The sequence below is a fragment of the Marmota monax genome, unplaced genomic scaffold, assembly GCF_021218885.2.
Source record: "Marmota monax isolate L192 unplaced genomic scaffold, Marmota_monax_Labrador192_F-V1.1 WCK01_AAM20220418_F8-fsc00044, whole genome shotgun sequence".
Taxonomy (NCBI): Eukaryota; Metazoa; Chordata; class Mammalia; order Rodentia; family Sciuridae; genus Marmota; species Marmota monax.
Genome location: NW_026695198.1, coordinates 13,464,702 through 13,491,880, shown reverse-complemented (window position 1 = coordinate 13,491,880; position 27,179 = coordinate 13,464,702). Strand labels below are relative to the sequence as shown.

The 27,179-nt window shown below is 35.1% G+C and overlaps 1 protein-coding gene across 1 annotated transcript in view; it reads left to right on the top strand.

Annotated features, from left to right (window-relative positions):
• The window catches only part of CUNH8orf34 (chromosome unknown C8orf34 homolog), a 404,315-nt gene that overhangs the window by 321,927 nt on the left and 55,209 nt on the right, over positions 1-27,179 (top strand). The window contains 1 exon segment of the mRNA XM_046428478.2: positions 1,879-1,955. Within this exon segment, the coding sequence (XP_046284434.2) occupies positions 1,879-1,955 (77 nt within the window).

Genomic DNA, 27,179 nt, shown 5'->3' with positions numbered 1-27,179 from the left:
CATGAAAATTTACCAATAACTTCTGGTAAATATTCTTTGTTAAAATATCAATACTGTAAATGTGTTCAAGTGAATTCTATGAGAATTATAGAAAATTATCTTATTTCAATATGTTTGAAAGGGCTTACTAAAGTGCCTGACATATAATATTTGCTGGATAAATGACTACACAGAATCCCCATAAATAATTGAATGAATGGATTAATACACACATATATAATGAAGCTCTAAAACCATTACCTACCTACTGAGAGGAACATTGAGAGTATTTCTAAGTTTTTAAAAAATCAGCAAAACCCCAAAGAGGATGGTTTTCCTTGCCCTATATTCAAAAATAGTTTTGTGATATAGAATAGAACAATTTGATATTATTTTAAAATCAATATTCTAGTCAAGAATTTCAACACATAAAACAAACCTAAAGTTACACCAGCATTTGTTCACAGTTCTGAAGAATGTAATTTAGCCTTAGGGAATTTAAATTATTCCTAATTTACATCCTAATTTAAAGAGTCTATTGTCACCCTTACAACTTGGTTTTAGTAGATGGGAGTTCAAGTGTTCTTTTCAAGTGGATTATGATTTTTGAATTTAGTGTAAGTCTCATTATCTGTCTTGATTTTATCTTCTTTAAATTAGCTTCTTTTTAATGCCAATGTTCTGTTTAGAAGAGTAGTAGATAAAATTTTTACTCTACAACTTGAGAAAGTATCTGCTTCTCCCAAAGTGAGTTTTATAAGGAGGGCTTTCTGTGTTCTAAAATGAACTCTACTTTTATATCTAGATAAACTCTATGCTATGAGATTAGCAACCTTTCTTCCTGAATATAAAATTCTGAATTATCAGAGATAAAGAGAGCTACGGGATTTAAAAGCTATGATTATGGATTTGTGCCAAGTTTCCTTTTGTCTCTCTTCTCCTTGGTGGCCATTAAGGGCTAGAAGGATTTCATGCTTTGAATTTCTTCCCAGAGTACAAATTTTATGCAATCAAAAAATGTCTTCATTTTTACATTAATCTAAAGGAAAATCTTTTTGATTCAAAAGGCTGTCTTTCAATATTACTAAATATACGAAATCATTTTTTAAAATTCACTGGTTTAAAATACCTTCCCCTAAAGGGATTTTATTGTTGTTGCTTTAATAGAAGGAGTTAATATTTTACAAAGGGAAGTTGACAGTATCTGGTGTAGATTATTTATAGATATAAATAATCCATATATCCATCCTTACTGCAAAATTCTTTATAACCCACAGAAACTCATGCTGCTATAATTTAACTCAGCAGACATATGGAACAGCTTGCCAAGATTTTATTCACATATTCGAATATAACTATTCTCCCACTCCTCTATTTAGGCTAAATAATCACAACCTCTTGCTTAATATATTAAAGTAGAAAACCTACCACCACTTAAAAACATGTACTCTTCTGTGGATTCTTCACAAATTTTCATTCTATTTAACAAAGAGAACACAAATTGATACTTAAATTATGTAGCCTTGAAAGAAGACAGTTACTTAATGAATAAAACCAACAAGGAAATATAAAATTACAAAGCAGAAAAAGAACATTAAATATAAATATATTCCAACAACTAGCTGAATAATATGCCATAAAAAGTGTTGCTTCATTTGCATAATAAGCTGCAGTTCTTGTACTTTTCTGATTTTATTGCACCTTCTAAATTAAAAATACTTTCATAAATTATCTTTAAGCTAAATAAATATCATTCTGACTTTATTTTAATTCACAGACACTGATTTTTCAACAATCAGTGCAATCATTTTAATGTTATTTTCACTAACAGGTTTATATATCAGAGAACTAGTAAGCAATTTGTGACTTTAATTTATTCATTTAAAAAAATTAAAATAGATTCTTTACCTGGGACTGAAGAAGCACTGATGGAGGAGGGTGAAGAATTTGAGAAAGCATCTAAATTAACAGGAACTGTAAGTATATTCATTTACTTATTTTAATCCTCCAATCTAATGTCTATTATGGGAAAAACCTAAAAGGAAAGTAACATTCTTGAAATTAAAGAATATTTTTAAATGTGTATGCAGCATTCTCTATACAGTCAACAGAAAACTTGTATCAGTAGATGGTCCACTCTTTTTTTAAAAAAAAATATACAGCAAGGCTGCAATCAGCTCTTTTAGCAATTGCAGACGTCTTGACAGAGAAGGGAAGAACTAAGTTCTGGTGTGTTTGGCTGCTTACTTATGCATGTGGATATTCTAAGGGGCTATGTGCTGCCATCTTAAACCTCAATAAGCAACTACATGTATCTTAATAGAAAAAAAAAAGTTTTGCATATCCTGAAAATTTATATATTACTTAAGCATGCTATTTTAGTTATGAAGTCCTTGTGGTATTTTTATTAATCTCTTTATAAGTGTATAGTGGAAGTAAACCCATTAGGTTTAAGATTTTTAATAAAAGTGAAGGTTAAAAAATACATACAGAAAAACAAATCTCTGTATGAATTCTAAATATAAAGTCAAGTAAAGATTGTGAGTTGTGATAAAACTCAGGCTAATGCAATCTTTCATGATCTTAAATACAGTATTTAGACAGTGTGAAGGTAATACTTCCATGTTCTCTGTATTATTTTGCTTGGGTTGCCATAATAAAGTGTACGAACTGGGAGCTTAAACAATGGAAATTTATTTTCTCACAACTCTGGGAGCAGAAGTGCCGCAGTCTGGCTGGGCACAAATAACTGAGCCGCCACGAAGCACTTGTAGGTTCAAAACAGCAACTCTTTATTGCCAAACTCCACCAGCACTCCACACACGCTCCCAGAGCCGCCCTATTGCCGGACAGTAAAGGTCAAATATACAATTGAATACACAGCTTAACATAACCATCATCATCTCAATGCCTCGCTGGCGGTCACCTCTCAACCCCTCCCTTCTGGCAATATGACATGCATCATCCTGACTCAGCTGTGGCCCTCAACATCTTCCCCCTTCTATTTAATTAAACAGCAAGCATGTGGCTTAGGGACCATGCCTGTCTTAAGTTGTCCTGTAAGGGTAAAAGAAATTGAAGTTAAAGCGTAAAAGTTAAAGGGTAAAAGACCCGGTGTTGTAAAAGTTTCTAAGCTGCAAGGTCTGAGTTAAAATGTAAAGGAGGTATTGTTAGGTTTCTATGCTACCTGCAAAACCTGAAATCTCTGTAGCTGTTAAGACAATGCTTAGAACCGCCCAGTAAACATTTCCCCTGACTGTTTGGTTGTTTAATAACTGAAGGGCTCTGTGTAACTGGTCACATAGTCCTTTAGGCCCTAAAACCAATCAGTTTGAATGTGTACCCTGTTTAGAAATGACCTATCACTCCAGCCTGACCTGTTCCCGCCAATGAATGAACTAATCATGTTTAGGAATTGTTGCTTAATTTTCCCGTGGTGTATAATGATTTGTTAAAGGAGACTGGGATGTATGTAAAATCCGCGCCCTCCCAAAAAAAGTGTACTTAAGCAGTGCTCAGCCCCTGCTCTGGACTCTGGGATGCTTTCCCTTCTTGAGTGGGCATGGAGCCCCAGCATGCTGGTTCAATAAATCCCCTTCTGCCAATTGCATGAGTGGTCACTTGGTGGTCTCTTTCTCCGACGCTTCGCCTGACCCTTACAGTCCAATACTACATATGGTCCTTACCCGTCATCGGATGAGCTGACCTCAAAGCGTCAGCCTCCTGTCTTAGGTTGGTACCATTGCAATTGGATCTTACCTGTCATTGACTTGTAAGGGTCCGCCGAAGCGTCGGAGAAAGAGACCACCAAGTGACCACTCATGCAATTGGCAGAAGGGGATTTATTGATCTAGCATGCTAGGGCTCCGTGCCCACTCAAGAAGGGAGAACAGCCCAGAGCCCAGAGCAGGGGTTGTGCAATGCTTAAGTACACTTTTTGGGGAGGGCGGGACTTTACATACATCACAGTCTCCTTTAACAAATCATCATACACCGAGGGAAAGTCAAACAACAATTCTTAGACTTGATTAGTACATACATTGGCAGGAACAGGTCAGGGTGGAGTGATAGGTCATTCCTAAGGAGGGGGTTACATTCAAACTGATTGGTTTGGGCCTTGAATGCCTACGTGACAAGCTGCACAGGATCTTGAATGCTATAAATCAACTAAATGACCAGTAGGGCATTGTCTTAACTGCCTCAGTAATTTAACCCATGCTTTGCAGTTTAGAAGCAGGTTTACAATGCCTGGTCCTTTACATTTTAACTCAGGCTTTGCAGCTTAGAAACTTTACAATGCCCGGTCTTTTACCCTTTAACTTTTACACTTTAACTTCAATTTCTTTTACCCTTACAGATTAACGGTCCAGCATACAGCCATACTTGTGGATAGGCCTTTGCACCAGTGGGGGGGTGAGGTTCTTTGCCTCACCTCTGTTGGCCCCCAAATTTGGCCTTGGTGCCAGTGGGGGGTGAGGTTCTTTGCCTCACCTCTGTTGGCCCCCAAATTTGGCCTTCAACAAGAAGTCTGAGATAAGGTGTGGCCAGGTACATTCATTCTTCTGAGGCCTCTTCCTTTGTCCTGTGGATGGCAGAGAATTTCCTGTGTCCTGTGTCTCCCCACCTTCTTCCCTGTGTGCATGCCTCTGTCCTAATCTCTTCTTATCACCAGTAATATTGGTTTTGAGCCCACTCTATTAACCATATTTATCTTAATTACTTCTCTAAAGAGCCTATCTTCAAACATTCTGAGATACTGAACTAGGACTTCAACATATAAATTTTAGGGGTACACAATTAGGCCCCTAACACTCTATGATGAAATTACATTATTTAAATAATATGAATAATATGCCATAAATAGTATGGCATATTAGGAAACCTTTTACCATAAGGGCAAGAATTTTTGTCCATTTTTTCCCACCTGCTTATGATGATAAATGCACCTTGTGATAATCTGTCATTCGTTGTGCTTTGCAAAGGTTTTTTTGGTTGTTTTATTATCTGTGAATACCACCAAAGTCCTTATTCCTCTCTCATGTCTGAATAGATAGTATTAAAGTCTTTTCATAATCACTTCCTCCAATCAACTGATATCCTGTCCATAGAATTTGTCTTGCTTAATGATACCTAGTACTCCAAGGAGGGTGGGAATCAGCTTTATTTGATCAAATCATGGCTTTCTTTCCACTGTGCTTACATAGTGTTTTTCCCGTGCAAAAATTTGTGGTAGGTCAATTTTATTTGTTTTCATTCATCATTTATTAGGTTTTGTATTCTTAGAAATTCTTCAATTCCTTTAATGTTAAATTACCCATTTAAATACTTTTTGGCACTAAATGGTTAAAAATAATTCATGGATAAATGAATATGAGGTCCTTGAACAAAGCAATTTCTGGATAGCAGCTACTTTTATTATGGGGAAAAATATAGATTGAAATATTTATTATTTAGAATATTGTTATTTTAGGTGAAAATTCCCTAAAAATACATCTGTATTATTTTTGGTATAGTGTTTTTAATAAATCAAGAAGAAATTTGTGACTTTATCTAAATATTAATGAAGAATTGGAACAAAATAGATTTTTTTCTTTATTACTATAGAAAATAAGAAAATACTTCAAAGCAAATGTTGAGTCATATCCTGCAAAATATAAACATACCACAATACTGAAAACCATTTAGAGTATTTTCAACACATGCTTTCTCTATTTGCTAACTTACCCTATTGGGTATTGTGTATTATTAAATAAGCAACAGACCTTTGAAAACTATTTTCTCTAGTGGCTTAATCTGTGCTTTGAATATTTTTTGAATATTTTATGAATATTTTAGTGAGGTAAAGGCAATGTTTTGATTTAAATTTTTATCCTCCCCAAACAAGCGAGTCATTCTTCTAGAATTTCCCCCTTTACCTCCTCTGTCTTCTGGAAGAACGCCTCTTAGCATATATCCAACCTATCAAGATTAAAGCTAGATTTATCAGGCAAATACATTTCTTAAAAATGAGACAACCAAAAGGAAATATTAAAAAGAAAATTCCAAGCAGCAGGTATTAATCACAATCATTTGTATTATTAAAAATTCAATAGACAATTGCTTTAGACCCTTATGATTGTTGAAGATTTAATACAAAAAAAATGTTTTTTTAAAAAAATTCACAATTCTAATGATTTTCTTAATCTTAAAATTCTATTTTGTTTTCAAGGTAGTAAATAAACATGAATATGAAGGGAAGATGAAAAAGAGAAAAGACATTTGACATTAATATTTTGTTGACTTTCTCCTTTTTAAATTATTTATTGCATTCCTTGTTCATAATGAGTAGCTTGTCAAAAGCTGAATCCCATAAGACTGTGTCATTGGTCACCATTTCTTACTTAAAGTAGAAGAAAAATTAAGAGAGATTCCTGTAGGGAAAGGTTTCCTAAAATGCCCAGCAATTACGTTTTTAGTACATTTTCTTTTTGAAAGTTTTTATCTATTTAGGGATATATGTAAAATTAACTAGAGTGACAATGGTAGTAGTAATGATATCAAGTATTTGTGTAGCACTTTTAAACTATTAAGCTCTTCACCATCAGTCATGTCTGATTTTTGCAATTCTGTGATTTATCATGTTATTTTTGACGATCCTTTTGTGAAGTAATTAGCACTTAGTTAAAAAAACTATTTATTTATTTATATTAATTTTTTATTTATACATGACAGCAGAATGCATTACAATTCTTATTACACGTGTAGAGCACAATTTTTCATATCTCTGATTGTATATAAAGTATATTCACACCAATTTGTTTCTTCATACATGTACTTTGGATAATAATGATCATCATGTTCCACCATCATTTCTGACTCCATGCCCTCACTTCCCCTCCCACCCCTCTGCCCTATCTCACCCTTATCTGCCTAATAAAGTTCGTCTGTTCCTCCCATGCTTCCTCTCCTTATCACACTATGAATCAGCCTCCTTATATCAAAGAAAACATTCAGCATTTGGTTATTTGGGATTGGCTAACTTGACTTAGCATTATCTTCCCAAACTCCATCCATTTACCTGCAAATGCTGAACTCTTTTATTGCTGAGTAATATTCCATTGTGTATACATACATGCTACATTTTAAAAAATCCATTCATCTATTGAAGGGCATCTAGGTTGGTTCTACAGTTTAGCTATTGTGAATTGTGCTGCTATAAACATTGATGTGGCTGTGTCCCTGTAGCATGCTGTTTTTAAGTCCTTTGGGTTCATCATCGCTAGCAATTAGAGAAATGCAAATCAAAACCACTCCAAGATTTCATCTCACTCCAGTCAGAATGGCAGCTATTATGAAGACAATCAAAAATAAGTGTTGGTGAGGATGTGGGGAAAAAAGGCACACTCATACACTGCTGGTGGGACTGCAAACTGATGCAGCCAATATGGAAAGCAGTATGAAGATTTCTTGGAAAATTGGGAATGGAACCACCATTTGACCCAGTTATCCCTCTCCTGGGTCTATACCCAAAGGACTTAAAATAGTACTTAGTTTTAGATGATTATACTGAGGTTGCAAAGGATCTTATGCTTTGTCCTGGGTTATATAGACAAGGTAGGACAAAACTCATTTTTCCCAGGGCCTGAAATGTTCTTTTCATGGAACTTATCAGGATTTGTACAATTATTATTTGTTTAGGAACTAATTCACTGTTAAGTAACCCATGCAATAATAAGGATGAGGATTGGACCACAATCAGTAGCCAATATCAAAGATAGGATTATTCACTAGGTTTAAGAAGATAGTGGAAAAGCAAGAATTGAGAGAGAAATATAAGAGGTAGATGGTAGCAGTAAATATAGAGCATTAGGAATTAGTCTTGCTTGGTTGTTCACAATTAAGAGATGTCTGAGAAACCTAGCAGAATGACAAGAAGGGAAAGTACTGAGAAGAAAGCTAACAAAGAAACCACTCATGCCCAATGCATGTTTCCTGGGGCACAACTGATCCAAATTTTTATTTTGATAAAGGGTCTACTTAGCTAGGTTGGAGGTAAAGTTTCATTACTTTCAAGTTTGCCCAATATTATGCTTTGTGGATTAGTGCATAAAGCAGTGTTTTGGATGCTCTAAAGCCAAGTGGATGACTTTCTTGTTCACTCTTTCCTCATTCTTTTTACTTCCACTCACAAATAGTGAGGTTTGGATCTGATTGTCAAAAATTGAAATTTCCCACACATACCACGTGTTCTCAAGGTCCCATGCTTATGGACTTAAAAATGAATGAATTTGTATAAGAACTAAATATAGTACTCTTTGGATAACAGCTCTAATTGAAAGATTTGAAGATCAACATTTATGTTCATCTCTTCTGCAAAACACAAACAACTGACTTACAATTACAGGGAGGTCTGATAGCAAGAACATTGTTCCTAAATCAATTTCTTCATTCTGAAACAATAAGATGAATTGCTTTTTGCTAATTTTAGAAATTCTATTCAGCCAATGCAGTGCATAGGTCAGCAAAGAGTCTCTTCTGTATTTCTTTCCCCTGACTGAATGTTAATTAGCAGCAGAATGGAAGCCTCTTGTATTAAATCCTGGATGCTTTGGGAAGTTATATTAAAAGAGGCATTCCACTATGCACAATGAATATTGATTGCTAAGACAAAGCAAGTTTTGCCATCTGATGAAATCATGTGACTTTTAAGAATATTCAGGTTGCACAAATGTGTTTTATTTTTCATCTCCAGAAGCCTGGAGAGGCTTCCTTTCAGGCCAAAGAGTATGTGTCTTCTTCAAGATTCATTCTTCTATTCCATTTCCAGTTTCCTAGATCTTTATTCCTTCTCTTTCAAATTGTTCATAGATCTGTACATTTGAAAGAAATAAAATGGTAAAATGATCACTTAGACTTGATAGCAACATAGCCATTTGAGGAAAGGTGTGAGAAAGTGTGGACTATTAGACTATTTATGTAGCTATGATTTTTTTTTTCTTCTTTTGTGGTTTTGGAGATTGAACCTAGAGGTGTTCTACCACTGAGCTATATCCCTAGCCATTTTTATTTTTTATTTTGAGACAAGGTCTCACTAAGTTGCTGAAGCTGGCCTCAAATTTGTGATGCTCTTGCCTCAGCCTCCCAAGTGGCTAGAATTATAGATATGAGACTGCATGCCCAGCTTTAACTATAAATTTTGATATCTCTATTTTATATGTTGTTTTTTACTGATGTTATATCCTTTCTTTTTTGGTGGGGAGGATAATCTGGGATTGAACTCTGGGGTACTCAACCACTGAGACACATCCCCAGCCCCATTTGTATTTTATTTAGAGAGAGTGTCTCTTTGAGTTGCTTAGCGCCTCACTTTTGCTGAAGCTGGCTTTGAACTCGAGATACTCCTGTCTCAGCCTCCAAAGTGCTGGAATTACAGGTATGTGCCACTGAGCCTGGCATAATGTTGTTACTTTCTAAACACAATCCTCCTTCATTAAAATTTTGTCTGTTACATCATTTTCAAAACCTTGATATTTTATGTTTCCAATAAAATATCATCTATTTTATCCTTTTCAGGTAGAATTTTATGGTAGGGTGAATTGTTGCACATAATTTAGATGATTTATAACTATGTAAACTGATTTAAATAGTTGGGTAGTGGACATATTGTTGACTGAATAGGTTAGTGAACAAGTTGTGATTTTTTTCTTGCTTTATATATTTAACTTGGAAAAAGAGACACACAACTAGATAGTATTTATGGAATTAAGACTAAGCATATTTTAACTTGTACTCTTGCAAAGTAAAAAACAAAGGAGATGAATGTTCACTATCATCTCACCAAATAGAAGTCATAAATTATGGTGAATTTTGTGTCTTGAAAGTTCATGTTGACAAATTGCTGGCAGCTAATTGAAGCAATGAATTTTCTGCTAAAGAAAAGTGATTAGTATCCATTTTGTTCAATCCTAAAGGTTTTTTACTATTTCTTTTTCCTTTTAGCCTGTGGAATTTCACTTGGCTTTTATGACTCATGGGCCTAGGATGCCAATAAAATTACTAGAACTAGGTGCTACAGTAGGCAAGTTATCTAACCCAATTTTGGAATCTGGTGGATTTTTTTTCCTTTTGACATTTTGGGTCTGTTGATTTCTGACACATTGTGGATGGAAATATTTCCCCAAACCTATGCAAATATTATTTCTTAAACATCTATGAGTTTTAAAAATGTAACTTCTAAATGTCACATTTGCATAGGAAAAAATGGCCTAAGATGGTAAAGTAAGACATAATAAGTGTTTAAACATTGATTGTAGCTTTGGCAATTAATTCGGTCCCTTCACATAATTTCACTGCTTCTTCGTTAGTAAAAGTAAGGTATTATTTCTTGGAATCAGTTAAATTCTGCATTTAATTTTTGAAATAATGGGAAGGGAGTATGACTTTATATGCACAGATGCACAGCAAATACAATTTTTTTAAGAAGAAATACCCAAGAAGATGAATGACAACGTGCTGATATTGTCCTGTGACCCCAACCATAATTCCATTACTTCTAATGAATATGAAGAGCTAAAAGGATAACATTTCTTTACATGAAAACACTGAAAAGGATTTTGCAGTTCATGCTCACTTTTTCTGAAGGTGACGACTAGCTGCTGCAAATTTTACTTGATTGGTATATAAATGGGTTGAAGAGGAAGAGAAGTAATCTGGATATGGTTGAATAACAAAGTGAAATTCTGTAGCTCTGATTTTAGGTTGTGCAGAGTGTGTGATGGGGGACACATTAGGTTTAATATTCAGTTCCTTTGTGGAGATGGAAAAGCCTTAAGTTCCCCATAACAGGGTTTCCCCTTATGTGTTCATCATCTACTCAACTAAGAAAACTACTTAGATGACATAAAATGGCTAGGGACAGAGTGCTTTCCTACATAAGTGAACACACCTGTGTGCTGTTATCCACCTCTCAATCACATTAATCTAACCCAGATCATTTATTTTTTACTTGTTGTAAAAAAAGTTGCATATATCAGTTTGAGTCTCAGGAATACACTGATTCAAAAAAAACTGAGAAAAGATTATATATTCCTGTTATTATGCTGACCTATCATGATTCATATTAAAGGAAAACTTGGGGAAAATTATCTTCATAATGTAAGGGTCCCACGAAACGTCGGAGAAAGAGACCACCAAGTGACCACTCATGCAATTGGCAGAAGGGGATTTATTGAACCAGCATGCTGGGGCTCCATGCTCACTCAAGAAGGGAAAGCAGCGCAGAGCCCCGAGCAGGGGCTGAGCACTGCTTAAGTACACTTTTGGGGGAGGGCGGAGGGCTTTGTATACATCAGAACAAATCATCATGAGGCACGGGAAAATTGAACAACAACTCCTAAACATGATTAGTTCATTCATTGGCGGGAACAGGTCAGGCTGGAGTGATAGGTCATTTCTAAACGGGGTACACATTCAAACTGATTGGTTTTAGGGCCTAGAGGACTACGTGACCAGTTACACAGAGCCCTTCAGTTATTAAATAACCAAGCAGTCAGGGGAAATATTTACTGGGCGGTTCTAAGCATTGTCTTAACAGCTACAGAAATTTCAGGTTTTGCAGGTAGCATAGAAACCTAACAATACCTCCTTTACATTTTAACTCAGACCTTGCAGCTTAGAAACTTTTACAACACCGGGTCTTTTACCCTTTAACTTTTACGCTTTAACTTCAATTTCTTTTACCCTTACAATAACTTTGTTGAAAGGACAGTCACTATAGAGGAGTGAATGACCATCTCTTTTAAGTTAATAAGCTATTTTGAAAATTGAATGTAAACAGCTTCCCAGTCTGCTCTTTTTTTTATTTTACATAATGAGCAGATTCTCACATAAAATTTTTTATAAACCCAATTTTTAGTGGTTCTGCATTGTTTGGAGTCTTGTCTTTTTTTTGGTGTCTGTTGAAACAAATGTCTTATTTTCATCTCTTTAAGGTTTAAAATTTGATATTAATGTCTAACTACAACATAATATTGTTGTCTTTGAATTAATGTTAGATCAGATACTCCCAGCCAGTTTGTTCCAGGCTACTTGTGATCAGGAATTGGTGACAGGTATATAGGGACCTCAGCTCAGCATTACAGCCCCTGGGTAACTGGTTGTGGTCTCAGTCCCAAACAAACAGCCTGCTACAGGCGCCTGTGTGGTGTATGAATATTAACTTCCTATGTCTGTTTTGATGTGAAAAATGAAACACTGGTTTAAGTTGCTTGTGATTTGAGGCTTGAAAGTAATTCTTTGGAGAATGACTGTTCACAAAAATCACACCATCTGTACTGTGTTCCCAAAACTTCTTAAAGGGTCGGAGTATTTTAAAATTCTTGATACATTCCAGAAAAAGTCCATTTGGCATATTTATCAGTAACCTATAACTCTTACCAGAAGTGAGAATTCTTTAAAAGTTTATACATGAAAACAACAATAAAAAAACCTTCACAAAATATATTTGTCTTATTAATAAATCTAAGATGGAATATTTTCATCCTTTACATTAGATTTCTTAGTTTACTATTAAATTTCCTCATTTACTAATGAATAGCTTTTACATACATTTGTTAAATCTATGTATTTAATTTTTATGCATTGTTTTTCTGTATTGAATTTGTTCATGTTCATTGTGCTACCAATAATGTTGCAAGTATTTTCAGTAATTTTTCTTTTGACTTCTAATGTTGCTTATAATAGCTTTTATGATATAAAACCATAATTTTCTTACTATGATTTTTTTTTCATTTTTTTGCATAGTTTTTCCTTTCCAAATTTAGATAAAAATCTACCTAAATCTCTTTACATTTTTTTTCTTTGAACTTGTCAATCACTTTTGAGTTTATTTCATTGGTCATTATGAGGCAAGGATCTAGCAATAAGTTTTCAAATAACATTTGTTACTGCCATTTCTTTTTGAAAATGCATTAGGTTTAGGTTTTTGTCATTGTAAGAAATACCTCAGATAAATCACCTTAAAAAGGGAGAAAATTTTTTTGGCTCACAGTTTCAGAGGTTTTGATCCATAATTGCTTGGTCCTGTTTCTGTGGGCCTCTGGTTCCTTGGGTCTCACCGGTACATCATGATGGGGCCTTGTGATAGAAGAAGTCCATTTGCCTCATGGTGGCCAAGAAGCAAACAATGAGACAGGAAGGGGCCAGGATCTCAATATCCCCTTCCAGGGCACATCCCTAGTGACCCAGCTCCTCCCACACGCCCCACCTAAAGGTTGTACCACTTCCCAGTGGCTCTATGGGCTGGGGACCAAGCCTTTAACACATGAGTGTTGAGATTCAAAATACAAATTATAACAGCATCTCTTCCTTATTAGTTTGGACTTAAAAATAAAACATCAATATTTTGACTTATTTTTTTTTCAATTATCATGTAGAACAATGTCATAACTACTTATTGAATCTTATTTTTTGTTAAGTACTTTACAGACATTATCCTTTTTCCAACAGATCTTAATTTCTATCCAACTTATATGTAGGAAAACTAAAATTGAGGGTGATACGATAACTTGCTTAGAGTCCCTCAGTTTGCACACCAAGGAGCCAGATCATGTCCCTTCTCCTAAGGTGGTCCATGTCTAGGTTCTATGAACTTAACCTATTATCTGGACAGTGGAAATCGACCTCTGTTAACTTGTGTCCTATTTCTATTTTATTGTAGCTTTATGTGTTTAACATAAAGTAAATAAAGGCTTCCCTAGCAAAGTCAAAGAATTAAACCATGTTATAATAACTAGTTATTCATTATCTTATTCCTAAAACATGACTTTTTATGATTTTTAAAATATGTACAGGATTAGTTCAAGAGAAGCTTTGTGAATCTTTTGCTAGAATATAGCAAAGTATTCATTCGTTTTAGAAGTTAACTTGAGTTGCTTAAGTAAATATGTTAAGTAAAAAATTAAGTTTTTTCCTTAACTTCAAAGTTGCTTAAGTAAAAAATCATGTAGTGATTTTTGCAGTTTCTAAAATAAAGCTTAGTATTCACAAGAATCTCATAAGTTAGAGATGGAATTGAAATCTTAACTTTAAATTATTTTGTTCAATATGATTGAAACAAGCGTCTTGGGTGTAAAAAGAAGTGATATATAAGCAAATATCTCTCCATGCTGCAAAAACTAGAAAAAAGAAAAGAATTCTGTTTCAGATGTCTGTATTTATTTTCCTTAAATCTAAATTTCTGGAACTTTCCATTTCCTTTTTTAAGTTTCAATGATTTTTTTTAAATGGTTATTAAGAGAGTATTTGAATTCCATTAGAAAGAATAAATGCATTCCTAGATAGGGAATTTCTGAAATCATTTTCTCTATGAAAAAAAAAATACAGAGTTTTGTGCCTGAGGAGATTGATGTCAAGAAAATGACATAAGATATGAGCAGACACCTGTACTGGGAGACCACAAAAGCTGAGAAATAGTCATGGTGTCTATCTTTTGAGGAGAAAGAGACAAAAATATCTCAACTTAAAGATCCTGCCACTGAAGGATAGAAAAATGAGAGCAAACAGTATGTGGAACCATGAAGTGCAAGTCATTAGGTCTGGCAAGGAGGCCGCTTATTCACACTTGAGGGCAAGTTAGTGGGTCAGCTTGGGGGAGATCAATACTGCTTTGGTGAATTTGCCTCCCTAGATGGCATTTCTAGTAGATAGCCATGAATAAACACTCCCTGACACTAATTTTGCATAAACTATTTTCCATACCCTACATAGCTTGTCTCCGTGATCCAAATTCCTTTCTCTTTCTTACCCTGTTTTCTGGGGAATGAACTCCCTTCCCACTCCTACAGTAGACTTCTTCCCACAGAATACTACCATTATTTCTTTTAGTCAAGTAATCTACAAAGCTGGGGACGCTCCTAGATCCCTCCTTCTGCTTCAACCCAGGGTCTGGCAGTCATGCACCATCTTAATGTCTCTATCTACACACTCCATTAGAACTTGTGCACACAACTGTCCACCCCAGGAATTCCCATCTAGTGTATAATGAAGTCCATGCCCCTCTAGGGGGCCAGGCCTTCTTCTTGAGATTCACTGCTGTAGATAGTGGTAGATATAGAAGGGGAAATAATTGAGAATGGCTCACAGCTTTTCAAGACTCTAAATTCTTTAAGAACAGGGACTCTAGCTGTAACCATGTGAAATTTATTGGCTTTACTTACATTATCTTATTTAAAATTGCACAATCACTTTGTGAGGTAAGTTTGTTTACCTCCTTTTTTAGATGGAGAAATTAAATTTACAGAAAGTCACACCAGTTAATGGTAGAAATGTGTTTGGTATGTCATACTTCAAAGCCTCCGAGGCTCACTCTGAGAGCCCTGCTGGGAGTCAGGTGATCACTTTCCACCTGTTTTGGAGGCCAATGAGTAAATGCTTGTGTCATAGGAAATATATCCTGGTCTCTCCTTCCCTTTCACGAGAGTACTTCCAACAGTATCTGTCGTAGACACAAGTTTTTGTATATAATTTGTTTTGAAAATAAGAATTGGCCTTCTATATAAAACTTCAAGCTCATTATTCAGATTATTCTGAGCATTGAGTGATTTTTGATACAGCACTAAGACTATGTACAGCTTTCTGCTCCTTCAGCATGATGCAAAAGTCTTTTTTATTAAGCACCTTCGGGTCTTAAACTTACAAGAGAACTGCAAAAAAAATTTTTCTTTACAAGAAAATTTATTTTGGAGATTTTTGAAAGTCTTTAAAATCCTGGAAAATCATATTTCTTCTGGTGAAATAACAAACACATCCAATTATATTAAATAAAAGTTCATTAAATATTTTCAGGACTGATCAAATCAGACATAGGAGGAGGCTACAGTTATAATTTCTTATTTAAATTATTTGCAATTATATTTGACAAATTCAGACTTTACAGATTTAATTGGATATTTGACTGCAACTTCAGATGACTCCTGAACTTGAAAGAAAGCACTAAGGGAAAAAAAAAGTTATCATTAACGAATAACTGTTAGATATTCACAAGAAAGAGGTTTATAATCAAAGATAGGCCCTAAGTATTTCTATCACTTTCATTTTTTTTTTTTTGAGAGAGAGAGAGAGAGAGAGAGAGAGAGAGAGAGAGAGAATTTTTTAATATTTATTTAATTTTCAGTAGACACATCTTTATTTTTATGTGGTGCTGAGGATCGAACCCAGCGCCCTGCCCATGCCAGGCGAGTGTGCTATCGCTTGAGCCACATCCCCAGCCCTCACTTTCATTTTTAATGGACATGAAACTTTAACTCTGTTATTCCAATATATATATATACACACACACAGATATATATGTATAATATGTACATAAATATATATATATATGTATATGCATGTATATATATATGTATATATATGTATATATATTTGGAGTAATATATATTGGGAAGTTTAAATATATATATTTTGAATAAATATATATATTTGAAAATTCAAATCATGTATATATTTTTTTGGTGGTACTGGAGATTAAACCAAGGGCCTTGCACATGATAGGCAAGAACTTTACCATTGAGCCATCTTTCTCCCAGTCTAAATTTCTGAAACACCAAATGTCCATGTTCCTTTCTTTTGTGGAACTGCCTGGTTATTTAAATTCTGTCCTGGGAGGCTTATTCTACAACATGGAATTAGTTGATGACCTCAGGTTCCAGAATACCTCAATAGCATTTGACTGTTTCCTACTGATCATCAGGCCAATGTCCTCCATTTCTTAGACTAGTGACTTTTTCAGACAGCTGATGACATAAAAGGAAAGCAAAAAAAAAAAAAAAAAAAAAAACTTAACAAATCATCTTTTGTATACTGGAAATTCAAGCATAATGTACTCATTTCATCTGTGGTTTCAAGACTTTGCTCAACCACGATGTGCAAATGCCAAGTAAATAGTAGATTTTTGATGTGCTTTCACACAGTCAGTAAAATAGACTGCAACAAGGCAAATTTTGTCTTTCTGTGTCTCTGAGGCTGGTTTTTAAAAATTAGTAATGTTTACGTGTGCATTTCAGCTTATAAAATACGTTTTTTTGGAGGTGGGTGGGTACTGGAGATTGAACTCAGGGACACTCGACCACTGAGTCACATCCCCAGGCCTATTTTGTATTTTATTTAGAGAGAGGGTCTCTTTGAATTGCTTAGTGCCTCACCATTGCTGAGGCTGACTTTGAATCGTGATCCACTGTCTCAGTCTCCTTAGGCGCTGGGATTACAGGCGTGAGCCACTGCAGCTGGCTATACTACTTTTGTATTATTTAAACAAACCTGGAGCTAAGTGTTGTTGTTTTCTCCATTTTAAAGCTATAAAAAGATACTCAGAAGGAATACATCACCCCAAATGAATAGAATTATAATTCCTTTAGGCTTCCTTTGAATGTTCTTTAAAATTTTAGCAAATAGGTGGCAGTATAGCTTGCAAAATTAGCAATCAAATTATTTTACCCCTGTGTGATGCAAGTCCAGAGATTTGCATGTTGTGGATTCTGGGATTATAGACACACAATGATATTTTTACCAATAATATAATAGAGAATATAATTTCTGTCACAATAAGTCATATTTATCTCAAGATATTCAGCACCTTGCATACTTCCAAGAAGATGAGGTGCTCAAGAAAGGTTTGGTGGGATGAACTGGAAGAGGAAAAAATCACTCTAGAAATTTCAGGTGTTCTTTTATTTGCTAATAATTATTCATTTTCCCAAGTGGCTATTAAATGGAAGATCATTCTGTACTTCAAAAATAGTATTATAACTCTTTTAAATGCTCTTAAACCTGCAGCTCTGGTTTGCAGAGTCTGTTTATTAATCTGGGGTTATAGGATGATAAGGGTCTGAATAATTTCCATTTTGTGGTATTAATTTTTTAGAAATTTTGTTTTGCATCTAATTAAATAAGAGAAGCACCAAATGCAATGTCTGGCTACAATGAGATATTATTATTGTTCTGTGGCTATTGAATCAGTATAACTATAAACAATGGGGTTTAGGTTTACTGTGGTTGATACTGTAAAGCAGGAGTTCTGGTACATGTAAGACATATATAAACATGCTTCTAGAACAGACTTAGAAAACAAGCTTCCAAAACAAGCTTGAGAGCTCACCTCAAGCAAAACACACTTAAAACTATCTTATTTTGAACTCTTATTTGAGGAAAAATAAAATGCTTCATATCTTCAAAGTCTTCATCAATTACTCCTCCATATTCTGTCCTTGTTAGGAAATCAATATTCTCCCAGACATTTCTCTTATCCTTGTATATAAATACCCATTATTTTTTCATGACACAGTTGGAGGACACAGTATTATGTTTATCACCACTCTGCATTGCAACTTCCTATCATTCATCTTCAATTCTAAATAAAAATTCTTCTGACATTTATATTATCTGCCCTAATGTCAGTTTATCACTTAGTTTGTTTTGTGCTGCTGGGTAATTCACAATGAACTTCTAGTTTAATTGATTTATGACTCAGAGTTCCAGAGACTGAGGGGCTAGTATGTAATAAAGGCCTTCTGCTGACTTGCCCCATGGTCAAAGGCAGAAGTGCAAGGGTGTGGGGGGCAGGGGCTGAAAGGTGGGGGAGAAAAAGGACAGACTGACTTGTTTTTTTATAAGGAACCAACTCCTATGATAACCCATTCTGATGGTGATGCAGAACCTTCATGACCTCATTACCTCTCTTACTTTCAATACTGTTACTTTGGAGGTTAAGTTTCTAACACTTGCTTTGGGGGAGATTTATTCAAACACTCCTCAGTCATTGAGGACTTTTGTTATGATGCAACTAATTAATCTAGTGTCCTATCTTCAAAATTTCTTTACATTTGACTCTTCAGTAATTTCCAACCAACATCTGACACCTAAAGCCAGAGCTCGAGCCTCAGCATAATCTAATTCTGTTCTATCTTTGGACTTGAACTCTAGTGTGTCATTCTCTAATGATAACACCCTCTTTCCATTTTCTGTTTCCTTTAGTCCCACTGTTCTCTTCTTTGACTTATGGGCTCTAAGGCCTGAGTCATTTCCTCCTTATATTCCTTATCTAATGAAGACTTCAGTAATGAATCTTATCAATCTCTTGTTCTAGTCTCCCTTTGTAAATTCTCAGTTTTATTTTTTCCTTGATGGTCTATCTCATTCTCCAGACCAACTAATCCAAACCTGACCCTAGACTCCTACTTCTTAAGATAATAAACAAAACAAAACCAACCAAACACTAATAAACAAATAAAATCAGACAAACAAACTTTGATTTATCAGACTTGAAGTCCTTCAATATCCCATAAACCTAAACTCATCTGTGAGGACAGTCTCTTTCCATTTTTGTCATCCAGTTGCAGAAGAGAGGTTTGAATTGTCCTGTTCCAAGATTGCTGTTTTAGAATTCTTCCTTATCATTTTAAAAAACACACTTCTTCTTTTGCTGTGTTTTTATAACTTCCTTCCTACTTTCCTGCAGACTATAAACATTTCCAAGCATCTCTCATTAGCAACAAAATATGTGAATGATTTCATGTTCCATCTTTAGCTGCTATTGCTCCCACCCCTGACTTTTACATCATAATCTTAGAAAAAAGTGACTCTGTTTCTTCTATGGCCTGTGTTCCCCAAAATCATTCATTGAAGCTTAATCACTAATGTGATAGTAAGAAGAGGTGGGACATTTAGGGTAGGATCAATTAATGAGAGTGGAGTCCTCATGAATGGAACCAAGAAACTTATAAAAGGGCTTGAAGGAGTGGGTTTATTCCTTCCTTCTTTTGTGCCTTATGAGGACACAGAATTCATCCTCTCTAGAGGCTATAGTAACAAGTGGCCATCTTGGAAGCAAAGACTAAGTGACTCAACAGACATTGAACCTGCTGATCTAGGACTTCCTAGCCTCCAGAAGGGTAAGTAAACAGATTTCTGTTCTTTATAAATTATCCAATCTCAGGTATTTTCTTATACAGAGTAATAAATCTTCTTTTGCATGCATTCTTTTTTTTTTTTTTTTTTTTTTGGTGCCAGGGGTTGAACTAGAGACGCTCAACCACTGAGCCCCATCCCCAACCCTTTTTTATTTTGAGACAGGGTCTTGCTAAGTTGTTTAGGGCCTCATTAAGTTGTTGAACTTGTGATCCTTCTGCTTCATCTGAGTCACTGGATAACAGGTGTGTGCCACTGCATCTGGATGTACTCATTAATTTTTAGTCCACTGAAAAAGTGAAAATTTATTCTTTAATATCCAAATCAAATAAACTTCTTTCAGCATTCATTGTATTTATGGAAATAGATATGCTGGACTACTACCTCTGGACTACTACCTCTTTCTTCCTATAGTTCTGTTTTCTTTTGTTATCTCTTTTCTTTTCTTCTCATCTGACTTCTTGACTATCTGTTCTCATCCCTCTTTACCAGATCTCTTCTGCTGACCCCTTAAATGTTTCTATATAACAGTGCTGCATTTTGTTGTCCTCTCATCTTGTCACTCTGTCTGGGTGATAACATTCATACCCATGACTTCTGTTGATTAAGTTCAACTCTCTTTTCTGGATATCTCTCTGAGGTTCAGAATTATATAAACCAAACCAAACCGAACCAAACCAAAAAACCATCACTGACAATGAAGAAGAAGGAGAAGAACAATAACAACAACAACAACAACACAGAACCTATTCACTACTGTCCCATGACCATTTTCATCTTAAAATATCAAAGCTGAAATTATTTTAACTTCCTGTTTTAGCTTTAACACATTAAGTTCCAAGTTTCCAGTTCTGTTAGTATTTCAACAAAATTAACAAAGGTGAGTTAAAGTATGTTGGAAATCATAATCTAAAGCTTATATGTAAATTAATATTAGTTAATATTATTATAATAATAATTATATTCTTATTATTTCTCTTAAATAACTATATTATATATTACATACTATGTATAAGTTTTTACAGGAGTTCTGTATCTGGGATAATGGGACAAAATGGTCTAATTAAATTTTCTCACCAGATCTTATGAAAACCACTTTGAAACTTATCTCTATGTCTTCAGACTTATTCTCCATCAACTTGTTTTATCAAAAACTAAGCAGATAATTTTAAAATAAAAAACCTAACCATGTTGCTGCTTGGTGGTAGGCTAATATTCAAACTAGCTAGTTGAGCATTCATGATGATCAATAAACTCAAATTTCTGTCAACCTTGTATCCTGTTCCTCTAGTCATTGTGAATGGTTATCCACCCTTGAAATCACACAGGTTAATTTCAAGCTTCCGTACTTAGGTTTTCTATATTCCTACTTCACAGGAAATATTCTTAGCCTCCTGGAAATCCCAATCTTCTATTAGTGTTAAGCTTCCTAAATCCTTTCCTGACTTTCTTTGCATATGTATTTCCTCTATGCCCCAATTGCTGCTGCATTAGTGTGCTTACTTCAGTCTCATGTGCTATGATTTTTGAAAGAACTTTGCTACTAATCTATTTCAGTCTATTGGATTCTGGCTTCTTGAGATTAGGAAATGGTCTTATTTATTTTCACTCCACAGCCTAGATATGCATAGAAAGGAATGAATGATAAATGGGTCTCTGGAAATAAAAATCTATTATATCATTGTTGATGATGTTACCAGATTGTCTTTGTGTTGCTTCATATCACAATTAGTCTGTGGCGATTGTGTTCAAGTACAGACAAGCTCAAGAGGATATAAATTCAGGAAGAAATGGAAAAAAATCCAATGATTCCCTGATATCCAGGATAGATGCAGAAAGCCTGTCTTTCAGTTCTTTGAATTAGTCAATAAATCAAGAATTTGTCTAGTCATTGTATCAAGTGCTGTAGAGAATATAAAAACTTGGTGGATGTAATTTCTATTATCAAACCTTGTGTTCTAGTCATAGGTTAAGAAATTACTAGAAATCAAAATTAACATACAATGTAGAAAAATAATACAAGTTGTAAAATGACTTACATTTACTGATTTTTTTTCAGTGTGCCAGTTTTGATTCTAATGTAACTTGTATAATTTATAATTTTTATATCAGACCAATGATATTATCTGTTTATTAATGAATAAATTAATGAAAGGTTAATTAGATTTTCTTAAAGACATGGCTTATAAGTGGTTCTGTGAAAATTCAAGCTCATGAAATCTGCTTACCAGCTCTCTAGAGCCCAGTACCAGGTAGGTTGAAAGGTAAAAATGAAGGATTAAGATAAATAATACTACTAAAGTCTAATGTAGGCTTAAAAGATAACAAAGAACTCTTAAGAAAATGGAATTTGAGGAAAATCTTAAATGTTGGAAAAAAAAAATTTAATGTAAAAGAAAAGAGGTAAAACACAGCAGGTGAGAAAGCAATGTGGGGAATCCTTGGAATTTAGAATAAATAACTTCCTTGCAAAGAGCCATACAAACTTGCATGGTGGTAGCAGATGGTTTGTGTTTCAGAACAACTTGGGCCTAGTGTATGAAATCCAGCCCCAAGGTGCCATGAGACCAATGGAAGAGGCAGACCGATCTAGAATTGCACCAAATGCAATTTACTGAGGGACTTACTGAGAGAAGCCTGGTCCTGGATTGCAGCAATTGGAGCCCCACAATTTGGATCAGAAATAGGAGCATATTTATGAATTAAGACAAAAGTCTTTATCCTGACTGGAATATATCCTTTTCACTTAACATCAAAAATTCAGGTGCATCCATGTCATCTTCTGTTTATAAACCCCACGTATAACTCCCATCTGCCTACTGTTAACCACCCAGTTATCCCAAACTAGGAGGGACTGATTAGGTTATAGCTCTTATCACCTAAGCATTTTGCCTCTGAGTATTCCTTCATTAACACTGGTGCTTTGGGTGGATACCTCATAAACAGACCATAACATCTATTTATAATTTGCTGGGAAACTCTATGTAGGAAAAATGTAGGGCAATTGCTCAGGGGCAATTGTGGTGATTATGACACAAGTGGTTACAGTTGCATGAAGCTGAAGCCATACAGTTTATCATGGAATTGTAGAAACAATGGTAGGTTGTGGATCTTGACTATTACATTGAGGACAGCAAGTATTCTCTGGAGACCTCTCTGCATGTTTTATTCATTTGGAATTTTTAGAAGGAATAACTTGACCTACTGATGACGTTGGTGACATGGTAGAGTTAAATTTGAATCTAGAACAATTTTAAAGATGACAAGAACACCAATTAGGAGCCTTTCTTATACCCTGAGTATGAGGATGGGTAACATGGGAAAACAGCCATTTCTTACTTTTCCTTTCACCTTGTGCAATTGTTGTTATAACTTCATAGAGGCATAACTTATAAATTATAAAACTCACCCATTTTAAATACATAATTCAATGTTTTAGGTTCATTTCCTGAGTTTTGAAACCATTATCATAATCCCCGTTAAGGACATCATCATCATCATCCCAATAATATTTCTCATGTCCATTTATAGTTTTTATTCATTCCTACTCCCAGTCCCAGGCAACCAGTTATCCCCTCTTCCCTGTAGAGATTTTCTTATTCTGGGCATTTCACCAAAGCGGAATGATACAGTATCTGATCTTTTTGTGGTCTGGCCCCATTTCATTTAACTTAAAATCTTTAAGATCCATCCATGTTGTAGTGTGATCAGTAGTTTGTTGTTCTTTATTGGAGAATAACAGTGTTCAGATACCATCTTATATTCATGAGTTGATGGGCATTTAGTTTTCTTCTAATATTTCTAATATTGGGCTGTTATGAATACTGCTGCTATGAAGATTCTTTTACATCTAAGTCTCTCACGGGAGATTCCTAAGACTAGAATTGCTGGGTTGTCTGGCAAATTCATACTTAACGTTTAACTTTTCTCCTTCACAATTTTTAAGAGTACAAGATAAAGCTAGGAAACCTAGGATTACCACATGGTTCACCCATTCCACTCCTAGGTATATACTCAGAAGAACTGAAAACAGAGTGTACAAAGATAAACTTTTGTATGACTGTTTATATTAGCACTATTCCTAATAGCCAAAATTTGGAAACAACTCAAGGTCCATGAACTCGTGAATGGGTAAACAAAAGGTAATTTAGCTATATAGCTGAATACTACTCAAGAATAGTAAATGATGTTCTAATACATGTTACGACATGAAATAACCTAGAAAAGGTTATGCTGATTGAAAAGAAGCCAGACACAAAGATCACACATTAAGTTCCACTTACATGAATTATCCAGAAACAGAAAATACATAGAGACACAAAGCTGATTAGAGGGTGCTAGAGGCTGGAGGAAAAGGGAAAAAAGGAGAGTGACTGCTGAATGGGTTTGGGGTTTTCTTTTGGGATGATGAAAAAATTCTATAATAAGATAGTGAGGAGGGTTGTAAATGTATTTTATTATCACTCAATTGTACACTTTAAGATGTTTAACAATAGGGTTTTAGGTATTTCATCAGAGTAAAAAAATAATAAAGTTGTTTGTGATCACAAACAGAAAATTCTAGACTCCACATGAAGAGAGTAGATTGATCTGTTTTGGAACACTGCTCTTGGAGAATCAGAATGGCTGGAGAAATTATGCTTTCTATGAATCTGTTAGTCAACTTCATTATCCTTATAGTGTATGAATGCAGGGTCTACTCTGTTCATGCGTTGTTCTAGCAGCTTTACAGACTTATCTCTATTTTTCATAGTATTCCAACTAGTCATGACATCGTTATTCCCATTTGTTTTTTAAGTTTAGGAAATATAAGTTCTAAGAGGTTAACATTTTAGGCATAGCACTGGTAAGACCTGGAACTGAGAGTCAAGAAGTATTTTCCTTTACTGTAAACCCTATGGATTTTATATGATAGTTTGTTGTTTCAAAGTTGTTTGAGCATGTATTAGCTGGGAGACAACATGCACAAAAGAATGAAACAAAGCCTTGTTATTGGAGAATATGGAAGGGGACTCTGACTGGAGACCTCAGTGTTTTGAGAAGCTCACATTTTGTTTCATGCTAGTGGACCCCTGGGTAAACTGGAACAATGACCATAATTCATCCCATATTGCAACATGACAGTTCCTAGCTCAATATATGCTTACTATAAACTGAGTTCAAATATTTTGGCTTACTACCAGGAAGAACACAGAGCTTGTAATTACAATTACATGGTGTTTCAAGTAGAACCATGTCTTAGTATTGGAGGGAGGGATTAGAGCTGACTGTCAGGACAACAGTGAAGTTTCAGGAAGGATTGTTGTTTTTTAGATTGTTTTAAGGACCAAGTGGATGAGCTCACGCCTGTGCTTGAAGATACTGCAAAGGCCAAAAACGTAATTCTTGATGGGTCTTAATAGAGAAATACAGGCTGTGTGAGGTGGTTTGATACAAGGTATCAATAAGCAGTTTAAAACTCTTGTACACCACATTGAATTGAGGATTTATGGGCTTGAATTACAATCAGCCTCCTAAACTGGGGGTTTACTTAAAGTACAGGTTTACCAAAAGTTGTTAGAAAAACATGAAATAAGTTCGAGAACTATTTGGCCATGGTTAAAGAAACAAACAAAACATTAAACAACTAAATCACCCTATTTCCAACTTTGAATAGATAGAATATAGCGGTTAGAAGAGATAAATTAAATTTTTAGTGATGGGGCTAGGGATGTGGCTCAAGTGGTAGCGTGCTTTCCTGGCATGCGCGGGGCTCTGGTTTCAATCCTCAGTACCACATAAAAATAAAATAAAGATGTTGTGTCCACCGAAAACTAAAACATAAATATTAAAAAATTCTCTTTCTCTCTCTCTCCTTAAAAGAAACTTAATGATGGCAATACTACTGAAATTATTAATAAAACATATCATATTGATATTTACAAAATTTGAAATATTTAATTTTCAATTAAAAATTAATTATATTACAAATAAATAACTGAAAGTCTCTTTTGTACATTCAGACATGTGCCCCCAATAGCATACACTTCATTCCTATTGCCAGATGAAAGGGATAGGTTCTTTATGTTTTAGTTTAAGCAGTTTGAACCTCACAGACTCAAAGTACACAGAGAGTCCTAAAAGCAATTACTATCTTCACCATCTAATGTCAAGTGGTCTTCCAGTCTTTCCCAAACTTCTCCAGATTAAGGAAACTGAAACCTGAAGAGGAACATATGACTATTAAACTTGTTAGTGTTCTTCCTTTTGGGGGGCGTGGGGGTCCTAAGGATTGATCTCAGGGGGCACTCAACCACTGAATCACATCCCCAGCCTTATTTTTTGTATTTCATTTATAGACAGGGTCTTATTGAATTGCTTAGCATCTTTCTTTTTCTGAGTCTGACTTTGAACTTGCCATGTTCCTGCCTCAGCCTCCTGAGCCACTGGGATTACAGGCTGTGCCACTGCGCTTGGCAAATTCTTCCATTTTTAGAGTGATCATCATTAGTCCATTGGACCTTCCACAGATTTTAAAAAACTGATGCCTCTTTAATTTCAGTTTTCTTTCCTTTGAATGCTATGAACTAACAATTACTTGAAACTGTTTTACCTAGTTCCCTGGCAAGACTTACACCTATCAGTTGATTCTTTATTACTTAGTACCTTTCCCACGTTTGACTAGTTGTTGGAAGAATTGAGAGTATTGTCCTGGACCTGGCTTTGAGATGGCTTCTGGGCACCAGTGCTGTGACCCACCTCCCTTCCCCGCCTCCCCACTGAACTCTTTGTTCAGTGATCTCACATTGTTACCTGGAAATCAGGCCTGTGGGAGTAGTTACAGAAATGACAGACAGAAATGGGAAAAAGCTTTGAAGAAGAGCTTCAATTTTCCCCTGAAGAACAGGTTTTTGAACTTTCACCAGTTTACCATTATTATTAAGAATCGAAGTAAGAAACAGAATGATGATGTTACTGACAGGCCATATTATGGTTTGAGTATGAGGTGTCCCCCAAAAGCTCACGTGTGAGACAATGCAGGAAGTTTCAAAGGAGGAATGATTGGATTGTGAGAGTCTTTAACAATCGGTTAATTAGTCCCTGATGGGATTAGCTGGGTGGTAACTAGAGGCAGGTGGGGGTGTGGCTGGAGGAAATGTTTAGTTGGGGGCGTGGCTATGGGGTATATATGTATATATTTTGTATTGGAAGCTGAGGTCTCTCTCTCTGTTTCTTGATCACCATGATGTGAGTTGCTTTCTTTCGCTACCCTCTCCCACCAT